The sequence below is a fragment of the Erinaceus europaeus genome, chromosome 3 (assembly GCF_950295315.1).
Source record: "Erinaceus europaeus chromosome 3, mEriEur2.1, whole genome shotgun sequence".
NCBI lineage: Eukaryota > Metazoa > Chordata > Mammalia > Eulipotyphla > Erinaceidae > Erinaceus > Erinaceus europaeus.
The window spans coordinates 72,330,308-72,344,787 of NC_080164.1; the positions used below are offsets into that span (position 1 = coordinate 72,330,308).

The window sequence follows — 14,480 nt, forward strand, 5'->3', positions numbered from 1 at the left end:
AAAGTCCATAAATGCATGCTTCATGTCTAGATGTATTTGTACATAGCACAGTAATGTGCAGTTTCACTAAATAGATAAATTAATAAATGTACATACAAACTGATTTGTTCTAGGAACAAAATATTCTCTGTAGTGCAGACCAGTCTGAACAGTCAGTAGGTATTCATTTTTATGTAAGTTCTTTAACATGTAGGGCTTATATCAGTCAGGAAGTTGGAACCAAAACTCCCTACAAGTCTCCTGGCGTCAGTTCCCTTCCTTCTGCCTCATCACATTTCTTCTTAAACATTTCTGCTCATGCTTGTCCTACTTACTATGACATCTTCGCTGGTGAGAATGTCTTGATTCTTCATGAATCTTAATTTACATGCATGTCAACCCTGTTTTTTGCTTCCTGATTCTGTATATAAGCCCTGAGGTCTTATCTTCTATTTATCTTGTTTGCTTTCCTCTTTAATGCTATGAAAGGTATTAAATTAATGAGAGTTGGAAATTAGCCAATCCTGCATCACCTGAGTCACTTTTAGTGAAAGCAACAAATTATCACCTTCCTTCTACTTTTTGCTCTAGGCTCTTTTGCTGAACATGGTAGAAGGGAAGTTGACCCTTAGAATAATCAGGGGTTAGTACCTACCAATTTTATCAACTTGGCCAAGTAAATCTTTATAAATGGCAATGTTCTACTCAGGTAGAGTAATATAGAGCTAATAGTGTATATTTTACTAAATTGTTGCACAGATTAAGACAAAACTTCTTAAAATCCTTTAGATCATTTGCTTTGCATATAGGAGGCCCTTAGAGAACACTGACTGGCTAAGTGAGTCTGTGACTCACTAGGCCAGAAAAGAAAGATGGTAGAAAAGTTTTCAGTGTTTCAGGCTATAATGAGGAATATTCCCCAGCATTTTATGAACACCTATTATCTGTCAATATTATCCTAGGGCATTCACATTTTTAATTTCATTAACCACTACAATAGCAAAGTTAAGCAATATTGAGTATCATAAGACATAAGAGCTCAGGGAGAGGAAATAACTTATCCATGTTCATATTTAATGATAACTGGCAGGGCCAAATTCAAGTCTAGTTCTCTCTGATTTCAGAATTCTTCCACGTATAGCCATGTCACATGGTTATTGCCAATTCTGAATTATTGATTAGACTACTGTCCAGACCAGTGTTTTATAGTCTTAAGCTTTTCAGAGGGGTGTGTGTGTGTGTGTGTATGTGTGTTTGTGTGTGTGTGTCTGGTTTTTGGTTTTTTATGAGAGGTAGAGAAACCAGAGTACTACTCTGTCATCTGTGGGATTGGCTATCAAACCCAGGGCTTCATACATGATGGTGACATATGCTTTACCACAGAGGAACATTCCCAGCCCAAGAAAGTAATCTTCATTTTTTTTTTTTCTATGCCTAGTAGATAGACCTCTAGACTGAATTCTGGATAGTTTCATATCCTCTTCTTGTGTCTTTGGAATCTTTTTATACTTTGCTTTTTCCACCCATAAAATTCAAGTATAGTGGGAGTTGGGTGGTAGTGCAGCGGGCTAAGCATACATGGTGCAAAGCGCAAGGTCCAGCATAAGGATCCCGATTCGAGCCCCCGGCTCCCCAGACCTGCAGGGGAGTCACTTCACATGTGGTGAAGCAGGTCTGCAGGTCTAGCTTTCTCTCCCCATCTCTGTCTTCCCCTCCTCTCTCCATTTCTCTCTGTCCTATCCAACAACAACGACATCAATAATAACTACAACAATAAAATAACAAGGACAACAAAAGGGAATAAATAAGTAAATATTAAAATTTTTTAAAGAATAATCATTTAAAAAATTCAAGTATAGTAATTTCAAGATAATCTGGACTTCAAACAACCAGAAATACCAGTTACCAGAAATTCCAGTTCCTCTGCTATATAAGGAGAAACATACATAAGTGAGCTAGTGTTTATTCTTTTCATGTTATATAAGTAACTTTGTTAATTATAAGACATAAAGTACTGGATTATAGATACTTTGAGAGGAAGGAAGATGCATAAGAGTATCTAGACCTAAGAAACTGGAGGACACCCTATGATGAACTTAGGACAGATTCTAGCATAGTTCTCTGTATGGCTCTAAAACTGTGGTTCTCAAATATTTGGTTATAGGACTCCTGAACTCCAAAGAGATTTTTGTTGTGAGTCACATCTATCAACATATACTAAATACTAGGAATTAAACATGAATTACTTCTTGGCCATTTGGCTGAGATCAAATGTAGAAATTAAAACATATATTTTAAATAGCCTGATCTGCCTAACATAAAATTTAAAGCTAGCATTATTTAAAAAAAAATTCAAGGAGAGTGGGTTTTGTTTTGTTTTTCTTTTCCTTTTATCAGATCTCTTTAATAGATGTCTGACATAATGCACAGATTCTTATATCTGCTTCTGCTTTCTGATTCTCATGTGGGATCAAGGAAAAATTAGCTTCCCAGAGAATGTACTAATGATTCCAATTTGTTTACCCAATATTTCAAGGCTCATCCATTGCAAAGTACAACAGGATTTACAGAGGGCCTTTCTCGACATTTAGTTTTAAACCTAATTTTAAAACCTGGAGAAAAGAAATCTGTCAAAGTAAAATTTACTCCAATTCACAACAGAACTGTTACTTCACTAATCATAATCAGGTAAGTTTTGTGATTGAATGGGTTGATTTTTTTTTTTTAGTCATTACATTAAAACTTTTCTTCTTTTATTTTAATATTATTAATCGGCATATTGAGTTTATAAAGTTTCACTTTATCCAAAATATACATGTACCACATCTGCTCTGTGGTTATATCTATACCTACAAAACAGGAGTAGGGTTTTCTGTACCATATGTGAGTCTTAAAATTGAAAAACTCTGACTCTTCTATAAATATTTTAAATTTTTAGTGTGATTTTTTTTTCACTTTTATACTTAGTGTATTGATTTCTACATGGTGGTTTCCAAAGTCACAGTAAAAACATTAATGGGGAAAAAAAAATCTTTCTTGTTCTTGCATAGAAATAACCTGACTGTGATGGATGCTGTGATGGTCCAAGGACAAGGAACAACTGAGAACTTAAGGATAGCAGGCAAGCTTCCAGGCCCAGGAAGCTCCTTACGCTTTAAAATCACAGAAGCATTATTAAAAGACTGTACAGATAGTGAGTATCCTTAATTGTTCCCAAAACATTGATTTCAGCATTTGTAGCAAATCATTTCAGAAACATGAAATGTTTCTATAAGTACATATGTTTATATCATTTTAGTTATGAATACTTAAGATTTTAAGGAGACATCCTGATTTTATGATTGCTTGATTTGGTTCTCAGAAAGACTTAAGGTTTATTTATTTATTGTATGTCATAAGTAATTTACTCTGTATGTGAAAAAGAAAACAATTAAAAGGCTGCCATCTAAAATGACAGAACTTGAGCTAGCAAAATTACTGACTCAGATAGTATACATGCTTTGCCATGCCATCAACCTAGCTTGGAGCCTGGTCCACTGCTGTGGGGTCTTCCATCTCCATTTATATCTAAGAAAGTCTGCCTGGGACAGGGAGACCCTAATGATTAGCAATAAATAAATAAATAATAAATAATAACAAGTAAAAATAAATCAAATGACAGCAGGGTAGAGTATTTTGAGATAAAAATCTGGATAATAGTTCATCTTTTTGGTATGAGGAGGTGGTTTATTATCATGGAGTATAGTTAATGGTAGTTCATGAAGAAAAATGTGTTAATTGTTTGGACCTAGAGTACCTGCTAGCAAGATTTGTGCTCACTCCTGGCTTTTTTTCCCCTTTAGGTTTGAAACTAAGAGAACCAAATTTCACATTGAAAAGAACATTTAAAGTAGAGAATACAGGACAACTTCAAATTCACATAGAATCCATTGAAGTCAGTGGATACTCATGTGAAGGATATGGCTTTAAAGTTGTTAACTGTCAGGAGTTTTCACTCAGTGCCAATACCTCTAAAGACATAATCATATTGTAAGTATTTTCTTATATGACTGAATCACTAGCTTTAACTATATACTAGAGTTCTATAGACTGTGGAAAGATATGTTTTCCCACAAAAATAAGGTCTTTATCCTTAAGTGTCTCATGGGAAACTTTTTTTTTTCACTTAGTCTTTGTTTTTTTCTTCTTGTCGTTGTTTTCAGAACTGTGAATCTCCCTTTGGAGATCGCAAAGTGGAACAGATAATCTAAGAAACCATTTTCAAAATTATTATCAGAGTATATTAAAGCATAATGTATTGATTAGAAAGTATAAACTTAAAGTAATATGTATGCAGCTTTTCATTTTGTTCAGTATCAAAATGTTTAACAGATTAGCCAGAAAAGTATTTTAATGCCTCTATACTAATCAATCTGTTGTAATAATTTATAGCTAACTATGTTGTGAAGTTTATGTAATATAACCTCCGTATACTTAGTTGAATGATAATTCTGTAAACTTCAGTGGTTATATACTTTAGTAAATAGCTATAGTACTCCATGTAAGGCATTATGCTTGGCACCAATAGTCAAAATGACAAGTCAGACACCTTAAGGTACAGGTAATCTTTAAGATACAGGTATCCTTAAAGTACAGGTAATCTGACTGGAGAGCACATAGTTAACAAAAAAATAAAATGATTAAGACATGAAGCAGTACTGTAGGAGATAAAGATGACTAGAGCAAGAATGATTTTTAAAACTCACTAATAAAATATTCAGGGTGGAGGTGGTACATACAGTTAAGCACACATACTACCATGCATAAAGGCCCAGGTTTGAGCCCCCACTCCCCACCTGTAGGGGGAATGCTTCATGTGTGGTGAAGCAGGTCTGTAGGTTTCTTTCTCATTCTCTATCTTCCCCACCCCTCTCAATTCCTCTGTCCTGTCAAATAAAATAGGAGAAAAAAAAAAAAAAACGGCTGTCAGGCATGGTGCCAGCACTGAGCCCCAGTGATAACCCTGGTGGAAAGAGAGATGGGGTTGGTGGAGAAGAGGAAGAAAGAAAATATTGTGGATTTTTCCACAAAAGTATGGATTTAGAGAAAGAAGAGAGAAAACAGATCAGAGACCTCTTTGTAAATTAGACCTCTTCCTGTAGTTATGGGAAGACAATTATTATGCTTTCTAATGTAATTTTTTCACTTACAGAATATAATCTTTGGGGTAATATTTTATGCATATTAAAATAAGGAAGTAAAATATCCATGTTCTTTCTCTTTCCTTTTTTTTTTTTTTTTTCCCCATTTCTTTCTGACCAGAGCACTGCTCAGCTCTGGTGGTGCCTACGAGGATCAAATCTGGGATCTCAGGGCTTCAGGCATGAGAGTCTTTTGTATAATTATTATGCTATATCTCCTGCCCTGCAAGGGCGCATAAGGCTGGCTTGGATGGGGGAAGACAGCATAATGGTTATGCAAAGAGACTCACGTTACTTGATGCTCCAAAGTCCCAGGTTCAATGCCCCATACCACCATAAATCAGAGCTGAACAGTGCTCTGTTAAAAAAAAAAAAAGACTTAATATATACTTAACTGAGGCTTGCTTTCAATCTTCTTCTTATTACCATTTTGTTTTAGGTTTACTCCTGATTTCACAGCTTCTAGAGTTATTCGTGAACTGAAATTTATAACCACCAGTGGCTCCGAATTTGTCTTTGTATTGAATGCATCCCTGCCATACCACATGTTAGCAACCTGTGCAGAAGCCCTTCCCAGGCCCAACTGGGAGCTGGCTCTGTACATTATCATCTCAGGAATAATGAGGTACTTGTGTCTTTTTTTGACAATGGTATAAATTCATCACTAGACACTGCTTATCAAATGTCCACTGTATGTGCAGGTCAACTGTTGTAAGTGCTGGGAATCCACCCTAGAACAAAACAGAACCAGAAAATAATACACCTGGTAGGACACATACTTTGCTGTGCACAGAGCTTGGGTTTGAGCCCCATCACCACAACAGAGTGCCACAACTCTGGTGCTGTAATTTCTCTCCAGATACATCTGAAATAGACTGGGGAAAAAGAATGTTGGTTCAGGAGCTATGGAATCACTCAGTCATGAACCTTCACACCATACCACACACACAAAATAGACCTGTTCATTTCTCAGATGAAAAAAGCATTAATAATTTCTAGTAAAGTCCTGACTTAACATTGCTGATAGGGTCTTGGAAACCTATTTTAAGCAAAACACAATAAAACTACAACCTATATTTTTGTGGGGGGCAAAATTGGCCAGGACTTTATCAACATTAAAATGAAATTAGTTTCAACAAAATGATGCTATTTAAGGATCTGCACATAAATATTTGTTAAACATAATGGCGTATTCTTCTTGAGTAGAACCTAAGCAACATGAAGCTGATTAGAAGTATTTATCTATTTCTTTGTATTTTGTGAATTACATATGCTCACTTCTAATTTACTAGTTACCTTATGCACTTTTCCTCTGAATAGAGTTGACCTATGCAACTAAACCTAAAAAAGATGAAAACCTAGGGACCAGATGGTAGCACATCTGATTGAGCGCACATAGTACAGTGCTCAAGAATCCAGGTGTAAGCCTACCTGCAGAGAGGAAGCTTCGTAAGCTACTCCCCTTTCAACTTTTCTCTGTCTCTATCCAAAAATAGTTAATTAAAAAGATAAAATTAAAATATATTTTAAAATATTTATTTAAAAGATGAAAAATTCTGGGTAAAAGGAACAGTATCTGCTTTGATACAAATAATTATTTTCTCCATGTAAACTGACATTTTACAGAAATTGGTCTGCAAACTTATCCAAAATGCTTTGCTTTTGCCTTGTTCATTAAAATTGTCAGATGTTTTTCTTCTATATAATATATTCTATTGACCAAGAAACTCTGCCTTTAATATCAGATTTTATCCTGATTCTTTCATTTCTGTACCCCTGCAGTGCACTGTTTCTTTTGGTAATTGGAACAGCCTATTTAGAAGCTCAAGGAATTTGGGAGCCATTTCGAAGGCGACTATCCTTTGAGGCCTCCAACCCACCCTTTGATGTAGGAAGACCATTTGATCTCAGGAGAATCGTTGGTATTTCATCTGAAGGAAAGTATGTTCAAGTGTTGGAAGTAAATTCTTTACCATACATACATTTGTGTTATGTAATTAAAATTTCAAAGTTCATCTTTGTTTGAGGGGGCTTTTAATTCTAATTAATACTGTCCTGTGTGTCCTCTTATTTACTCAGAACGTTATAATAGATACCATGTTTTTATTTTATTAGATGTCGTGTTTTTATTGTATTGGTGAGGATTAAAATATGATTACTAAATTTTCAGGTAGCACAGACCCTCCTCTGGAGTTGTGAAGGGTATCATTATGTCTTTGTATTATTTTTCCTTAAAGTAGTTTAATTTAAGTAGTGGCTGTATGGATAAGATTAACATTTTTTAATCTTAGATTCTGTAAGGTGCTATTTACTGATTTTTACTTGGTCCTTTTTCAGCTTGAACACACTCAGCTGTGAGCCCAGTCATGGTAGGGGTTTCTGTGGAGCAGGTGGTTCATCATCTCGGTCCAATTCGGGGACTCATAAACAGTGTGGTTCATCAGTGCACCCACACAGCAATCACAGCAATAGAAACTCAACAGACATGGAAAATGCTAGAGCCAAAAACAGCTCAAGCAGCTCCAGCAGGACTTCTGCACAGTCTGCTAGCAAAGCAAGCTCCCTTGTCGTAGAGTCAAATGCAGTAGCCCAGGGTCATGCAGCAGGCAAAAAGTCCAGAGGAGCAAAACAGAACCAGCATAGCAGCCAGCACCATGTTCACAGTCCACTGGAGCAGCACTCTCCACCTCCCCCACCACCACCACCACCACCACCACCACCACCACCACCACCACCAGCAGTGCCTCAGCACCAGGAGCCACAGCCAGAAAGGCTGTCACCTGCCCCCCTCACACATCCTTCCCACCCAGAACGTGCCAGCAGTACAAGGCACAGCTCAGAGGACTCAGACTTCACCAGTCTTATAGAAGCCATGGATAAAGACTTCGACCACCATGATTCCCCACCCCTAGAAGTGTTTACAGAGCAGCCGCCATCACCATTGTCAAAAAGCAAAGGTAACCATCTGCTCTCACTGTCAGAAAAGCATGACATGCAATAGTAAGTGTTCTTCTGGCTCAAGTTGATGTCCAGTGTTGGGCTTCAGCTTTTCTTCAAATAGAGGTAACCTTTTGTCATCGAAGTTATTCTTAGAACTTAGCAAATTCAGAAAGTTCTTAAATGTCTGCTGTTTTTCTTTTTAACTTCCTGTGATTATTACTATAAGTTAAACTTTGTTAAAGTAATTTCTAGCACCATGGTAAAAGGGTGATTATCTGCCTTTTAACTCAAAAGTAGGACATCACAACCTAGACTTGAGAGCACAAGTTGGTAAATTACTGTCAGTATGCCAAATTACTATCTACTTTGTGACATAAAATTTTATTGGAACATAGCTGTGCTCACTCAGTTACATATTACCTATGCTGCTTTTGTACTTAATAGTAGTGTTATGACAGCAACCTTAAGGTCTATTTCTCAATAACAAATTAACCCAAAATCTAGTGACTTAAAACATTAATGTTTGCTGGGGCCAGTAAGAGAGCTGACTCTGCGGTATTGCTTTATCATGTACATAATCAAGTTCAAGTCCTGCCCCCACCGCACTGGGGGAAACTTAGATGCTGTGGTGTCTTTCCTGCTTTGTCTCTTTCTCTTTCTGAGTAGTAAATCCTAGTGAAATAGACATTGGGGCATAGAGAGAATTTCCCTTTAGGGGAGTAAGGTTAACTGCCTAAAAGGAGGACAGAAGCTGTCCTCACCCAACATTAAATTTTTTCTTTCCAGCTGGAGAAATTGCCTAATGGTTATGCAAAAGGACTTTAATGCCTGAGGCACCAAAGATTCCAGGTTCAGTTCCCAGCACCACCATCAGTCAGAACCAAGCAGCTGAGAAATGCTCTGCTTTTGAATATGCATAACATTTTTTCTAGCATAAATAACTTCAAAATGTACTTGGACATAGTAATTTTATGAAAACCCTAAATATAACTGAATTTTGCTATGAATTTTTAGGTTTGTAAACTTCTCCCCCCCCCCCCCTTGGTCCTGTGTACCCCTCTCTCTTACTGTCTGAAGGAATATCAGCTTTCCAAAGATATAGGACAATAGAACAAAATTGAGTGTGGGTCTTCTACAAACTCTTTAATTTCTTTATTTCTAGATTTTTTTTCACTATGTAGAATTTCTTTTCTATCTACTTTGAGCTAGACCAGTATCTTCATATCTAAGTATAGAGCTTAGTAAAGCAATGTGATTGCTATAAACTCACAAAAACAGTATTTACTTTAAAGAACTCCTGAAGTGTTTCTTTATAGGCATTTTTGTCATGTTTTTTTTAGTTTGTAATACTCATATAAAAGTATTATTTCAGGGGGCTGGACGGTAGTACACCAGGTTAAGCACACATGGCATGAAGTGCAAGGATCCCAGTTTGAGCCCGGGCTACCCACCTGCAGAGGGATCACTTCACAAACAGTGGAGCAGGTCTGCAGGTGTCTGTCCCCCCCCACACACACACACCTTCCCCCTCCTCTCTCGATTTCTCTCTATCCTATCCAACAATAATAACAACAGCTATAACAGTAGTGGCAACAAAATGGAGAAAATGGCCACCAGGAGTGCAGGTACCAAGCCAAAAAATGAGGAAGACAACTGTTGTCTAGAATTGGTGATTCTATAGAGATTTTCCAAAATCTTCAGTCTAGTGGTGTTAACTGACATTGCATGGGCCAACAGGGCCAGTCAAGGTCTACTAATAAATGGTCAGAGAAACCATTTGTTAGTAATTGAAATTTTTCCAGAGTGACTGTTTTGGGTGACAATTAAATGAGATTATTTAAATTGAGTGTGACAGGCAAAGTAACTTGCTCAAACCAGTAATCACAAATTAAACTATAGTTTATATCTTTTCTACTTTAAAATAGAGATGATTTTAATTGTTAAAGCATATGCAAAACAGAAAAAGACAAATGGTAGTTTTTGATGTTTCCTGTGTTTGGTTTTAATCATATGCCTCTGAGCAGACACCTAGAATAAAACTGTTATTATCATTAAATGTTAAATTAGGCTGCAAATTTCCTAATGGCTGAGGCCAGAAGAGAACACTGTTACATGATTCTCATGCAGGAAATTAAAAAAAAAGTATGAGGTTATCCAGAATAAACACAAACCCAGGCTTAGCTGGAATTGTATTCCTGCTTGAATCTAGGGACATTGAATTATTGTTTGAATTTTATACTGGAATACAATGGACTTTGGTTCTGTCAAAGAGAATAAGATTAATGCTCTTTGCATAGATGCTTTTATATTGACCCTATAACATTAAGTCATAACTTGTCATCTGCATTATGCCTTCTCATCTGCCTCACCCACAAACAGCATTTATGCTGACTATGGATGTATGTGTATATTCAGTTCATATTTGATTCAGGCAAGACTTTACTTGTTCTTTTCTTTTCTCTTCTTCAGAACTAGGTCCACTTCTTTTCATTCACATAGAGACACCACAGCACAGGAGCTTCCCCGATCTGTGACACTCCCATGTTGGTGCTGGGGAGGGGAAGGGACTGTCAAACCTGGCTGCTCACATAGCGTGGCACATTCCCTGCTAGTGAACTGTCTCCTAACCCATCTTCATTTTCATTCATCTCTAGGTATTTTTTTTGTCTTACCTTGGTTTCCTCCTTTACCCAACAGTTGTTCGGTAGCTTACTGAACTTATTATCCTCAAATTTGTGTTTTCTACCTTCTCTTGATTGATTTCTAATTCCAGACCAGTAAGATTCAAAACAATACTTCTATCATTTCAGTCTTCCTAAAAGCTTCTCAACTTTTGAGATTTAATATTCCCAGTTAGGATTTCAAATCTAATATTTCCTTGGAAACACAGGCATGAAAATCTTTTGCATAACCATTATGCTGTCTCTCCAGCCCTTTTTAATTTTCTTTTATTTTTTAATTTCACATGTTTTATGTTAGAGAATGAGTGAAAGATACAGAAAGATCAGAGCATTGCTCAGCTCTGGCTTATGGTGGTATTGGGATTGAACCTGGGACCTTGACACCTCAGGCATGAAAATCTTTTGCATAATCATTATGCTATCTCCCTAGTCCAGTCTAATACTTCCTCTACCTTTGTGAAAATAGATAATAACATACCTAAAAATTGATATTTTTTTTCTAGATAGAGCTCATCAAGCTTCTATAAATAGTCAAGTAATAAATATTTGAGCCTTTGTATGCTACACATTGTGTTGCACATTCTCCTTTTTACTTTTGAACCACCTAAAATGTAAAAATCTTTCTTAGCTCACAAATTATACCAGAGTGGCCACAGGTGAAATTTGGCCCATGGATTGTAGTTTGCCAAAATTTGAGTCTAGTGCCCACAAATAATGTTCACAAGACAAATTGGGTTTTAAATAAATTGTATTCAGTCACCATTATCAGAAGATGTGTTGAGTAAATACGTAAGTGCATCTTTAAATGACATGTACAGAAAGAGTTACAGTTAAACTAGTTTGTGTGGATCCTGCAGATTTTATACAGATGATTTTGTAGGAGTCCTGTAATGCAAGAATCCCTATACAGCCTTTCTGACTAGAGTATAAGCTTCATAAGGTCAAGGACTGTGTTGCTGATGTTTATTACTGTGCTCCTAAGACATAGAATGCTACCTGTGAAATAATGGCCACTCGGATATGTTGTGGATTCATTTCTCATTTGTCTTAAGAATGTTCACTTCTTCGAATAGACTTTCTATAGCTCTGTTTTATCTGCGACAGTTTTCTGCCCATCTATAACAACATATGGTAGTTGTGTGCCATGCATTGTTTTCAGGACTTTGTGTGACTCTTCTTTGAAAGTGTGAGGTCTTATCTCCCCAGCTTACAGGTAAGTCAATGTCATAGCCTGTTAGGGTGGAGCCAGGATTTAGCTAGGCTGCCATGGCTCCCACACCCCTTGGGTATGGTAATACGATTCATATATTATGTCCCCATTATACTTCCTTCCCTAAATTTGAAAGATCTGGTTTTTCATTCAAAGTTCCATCACCCTCCAAAGTATTAAAAACAAAAAAAAAAGATAGTCTAAGACTCATATACAAATTTATTAAAACTACTGAGTTTCTAAAACACACTGAACTGTCCACTTAAGATGACTTGGTTATATCTTACTGAACATGAGTTATGCGTCAAAAGTTGATATTTAAAAATTATTCTGATGAAAATGTTAAACATGACATGGAAAGCTTTAGAGAAGAAACAAAGTAGTGAAAAAAGCCTTTATTAACCAGATAAAGAGATCAACCTGATCAAACTAAGGTTTTAATGTCTGTTTTCTAAGTCATTTAAAAATCAAGAGTTATTTCACTTTATCTTACCCAGGGAAAGGAAAACTTCTTCAGCGCAAAGTGAAGCCACTTAAGAAGCAAGAGGAAAGGGAGAAGAAGGGAAAGGTAAAGCCCCAGGAAGATGAGCTGAAAGACTCCTTGGCTGATGATGACAGCTCCTCCACCACCACAGAAACCTCTAACCCAGATACAGAACCTCTCCTCAAGGAGGTAGGACAGGGAAGGTCTCAGAAACAGAGAAAACATACAAAACACTATCTCACAGGTTGGGTTTTTAATACAGAACAAACATATGTAATGTGTATAATTTCTCTGGGGAATAATTCTCTGTTTGCACAGGCTTTCCATAGAAGACACTCAGCTCTGGGGATGTTCATTTTCACTGAGGAAGAACATTACGAGGCATATTAATAGCATTTGTAGGGGCTGGGTGGTGGCACACCTGGTTAAGTGCACAAGTACCTGGGTTCAAGCCCCCAGTCCACACTTATAAGGGGAAGCCATAAGTAGTGAAGCTGTGTTGCAGGTATCTTTCTCTCCCTGTCTTATTTTCCTCTACCTCTCAGTATCGCTCTATCTCTATTCAAAATAAGTAAATAATGTTTAAAAGAAGAAGAAGGATATGAAGAAGAAACATAGCATCTGGAAACACTGCTTGAAAGTTAGGAACTGTTTGGAATAATTACTCTAGATCATGAGATTTAAATTTTAGTGTTGAAGAGAATTCGGAGTTTTACTATTTTCCATATATTGGCTTTTTTTTTTCTTTCTGTCAGTTCTCTGCTAACACTGAACTTTAGTAGCAGCTCACTCCCCATGCAGGCAGAGCAGTGACCACCCTAGAGGGATATGTAGCCCATGGAAGGACCCCCACACTTTGGTTACATAGAACTGAGACCCAGCCCACATCAGCACCTCAAGAAAGCTACCTTGCTCCTCATGGTCCTCAACTCTCAGAGTGATTGTTAGCATCAGAAGCAGTATTGCAAAATACCTGGTTTATATACAATACCTATGACTTACAAATTGTAAATTACTCTGATCTAGATAAATTAAAGGTGCTTTTACTGTTTTGAATGTTTTAAGTTTTATGAAGAATAGGGGATATCTCAGTGGTGGAGTACAGGACTTGCTTACATGAGGTCTAGAGTTCACTCATTGATACATTTTCTAGAATGATTTTCTGATTTTCTCTCATTAAATAAAGTTTTTTTTTAAATATTATATGCAGAAAAGTGAAGACATAGTCCTGTTCCTTCCCTTCTCTCCCCCCCCCCCCCCCCCCCGCTTTTCACTGAGGCTCAATACCTCTGCCATTCTTGGTAGCATTTTTTTTTTTCTTACTAGGATTATAACTGGAACTCAGTGCTTATATAACACATCTACCACTCCCAGTGGCCATTTTTTCTTTACTCCCTGCCCCTCCCCCATGAGACAAATTAAGAGGGAATGGGTTAAATAGAAAGGAAAAGAGAAAAAGAGAGACTTGCAGCATTGCTTCACAGTTTGTGAAGTTTCTCTTGCAAGCAGGAGGCAGAGGCTTGAAAAACCCTGGACCTCAAACAGACTACACTCAACCAAGTGTGCCATGGCCAAGCCCCTATTGGTAGCATTTTCCCCCCTTTCTTATCCAGAGAGTCTAAGAAATAGAGAAGGGAGAGACCATTGCAATGGTGCTCCTCTACAGGTGAGAACTGGGGGACTTGAACCCAGGTCCTTGCATATAGTAATGTTTGTGCTCTCATGGGTGTGCCACCACCTGCTCCCATTCATTTCAATTTTAATCTAGTAACCTACGGAGTCATTCCTTAGAGATACCTAACAGCATCATCTGCATAAATTAATGTTTAAAATAAAGTGTATTTGTACATATACTTATCAAGTGCCCTTTCCCTTTTCATCCTTCACATTAGTTATAGTGCTCTCTCTACTCTCAGTACAGATCATAGCTGGCAGTAGAGTTCTGCCATTAATATCCTTTTTATTTATTTTTTTTATTTTTTATTTATAAAAAGGAAACATTGACA

At 37.0% G+C, this 14,480-nt stretch overlaps 1 protein-coding gene across 3 annotated transcripts in view; it reads left to right on the plus strand.

Moving 5' to 3' along the window:
- The window catches only part of TMEM131 (transmembrane protein 131), a 161,035-nt gene that overhangs the window by 131,421 nt on the left and 15,134 nt on the right, over nt 1–14,480 (plus strand). For all 3 annotated transcript variants that reach the window (XM_060187505.1, XM_060187506.1, XM_007535714.3), the window contains exons 26-32: nt 2,516–2,667; nt 3,030–3,172; nt 3,822–4,008; nt 5,599–5,784; nt 6,942–7,100; nt 7,497–8,116; nt 12,488–12,663. In XM_060187505.1, coding sequence (XP_060043488.1) covers nt 2,516–2,667; nt 3,030–3,172; nt 3,822–4,008; nt 5,599–5,784; nt 6,942–7,100; nt 7,497–8,116; nt 12,488–12,663 — 1,623 coding nt within the window. The remainder of the gene's footprint in view (nt 1–2,515; nt 2,668–3,029; nt 3,173–3,821; nt 4,009–5,598; nt 5,785–6,941; nt 7,101–7,496; nt 8,117–12,487; nt 12,664–14,480) is intronic.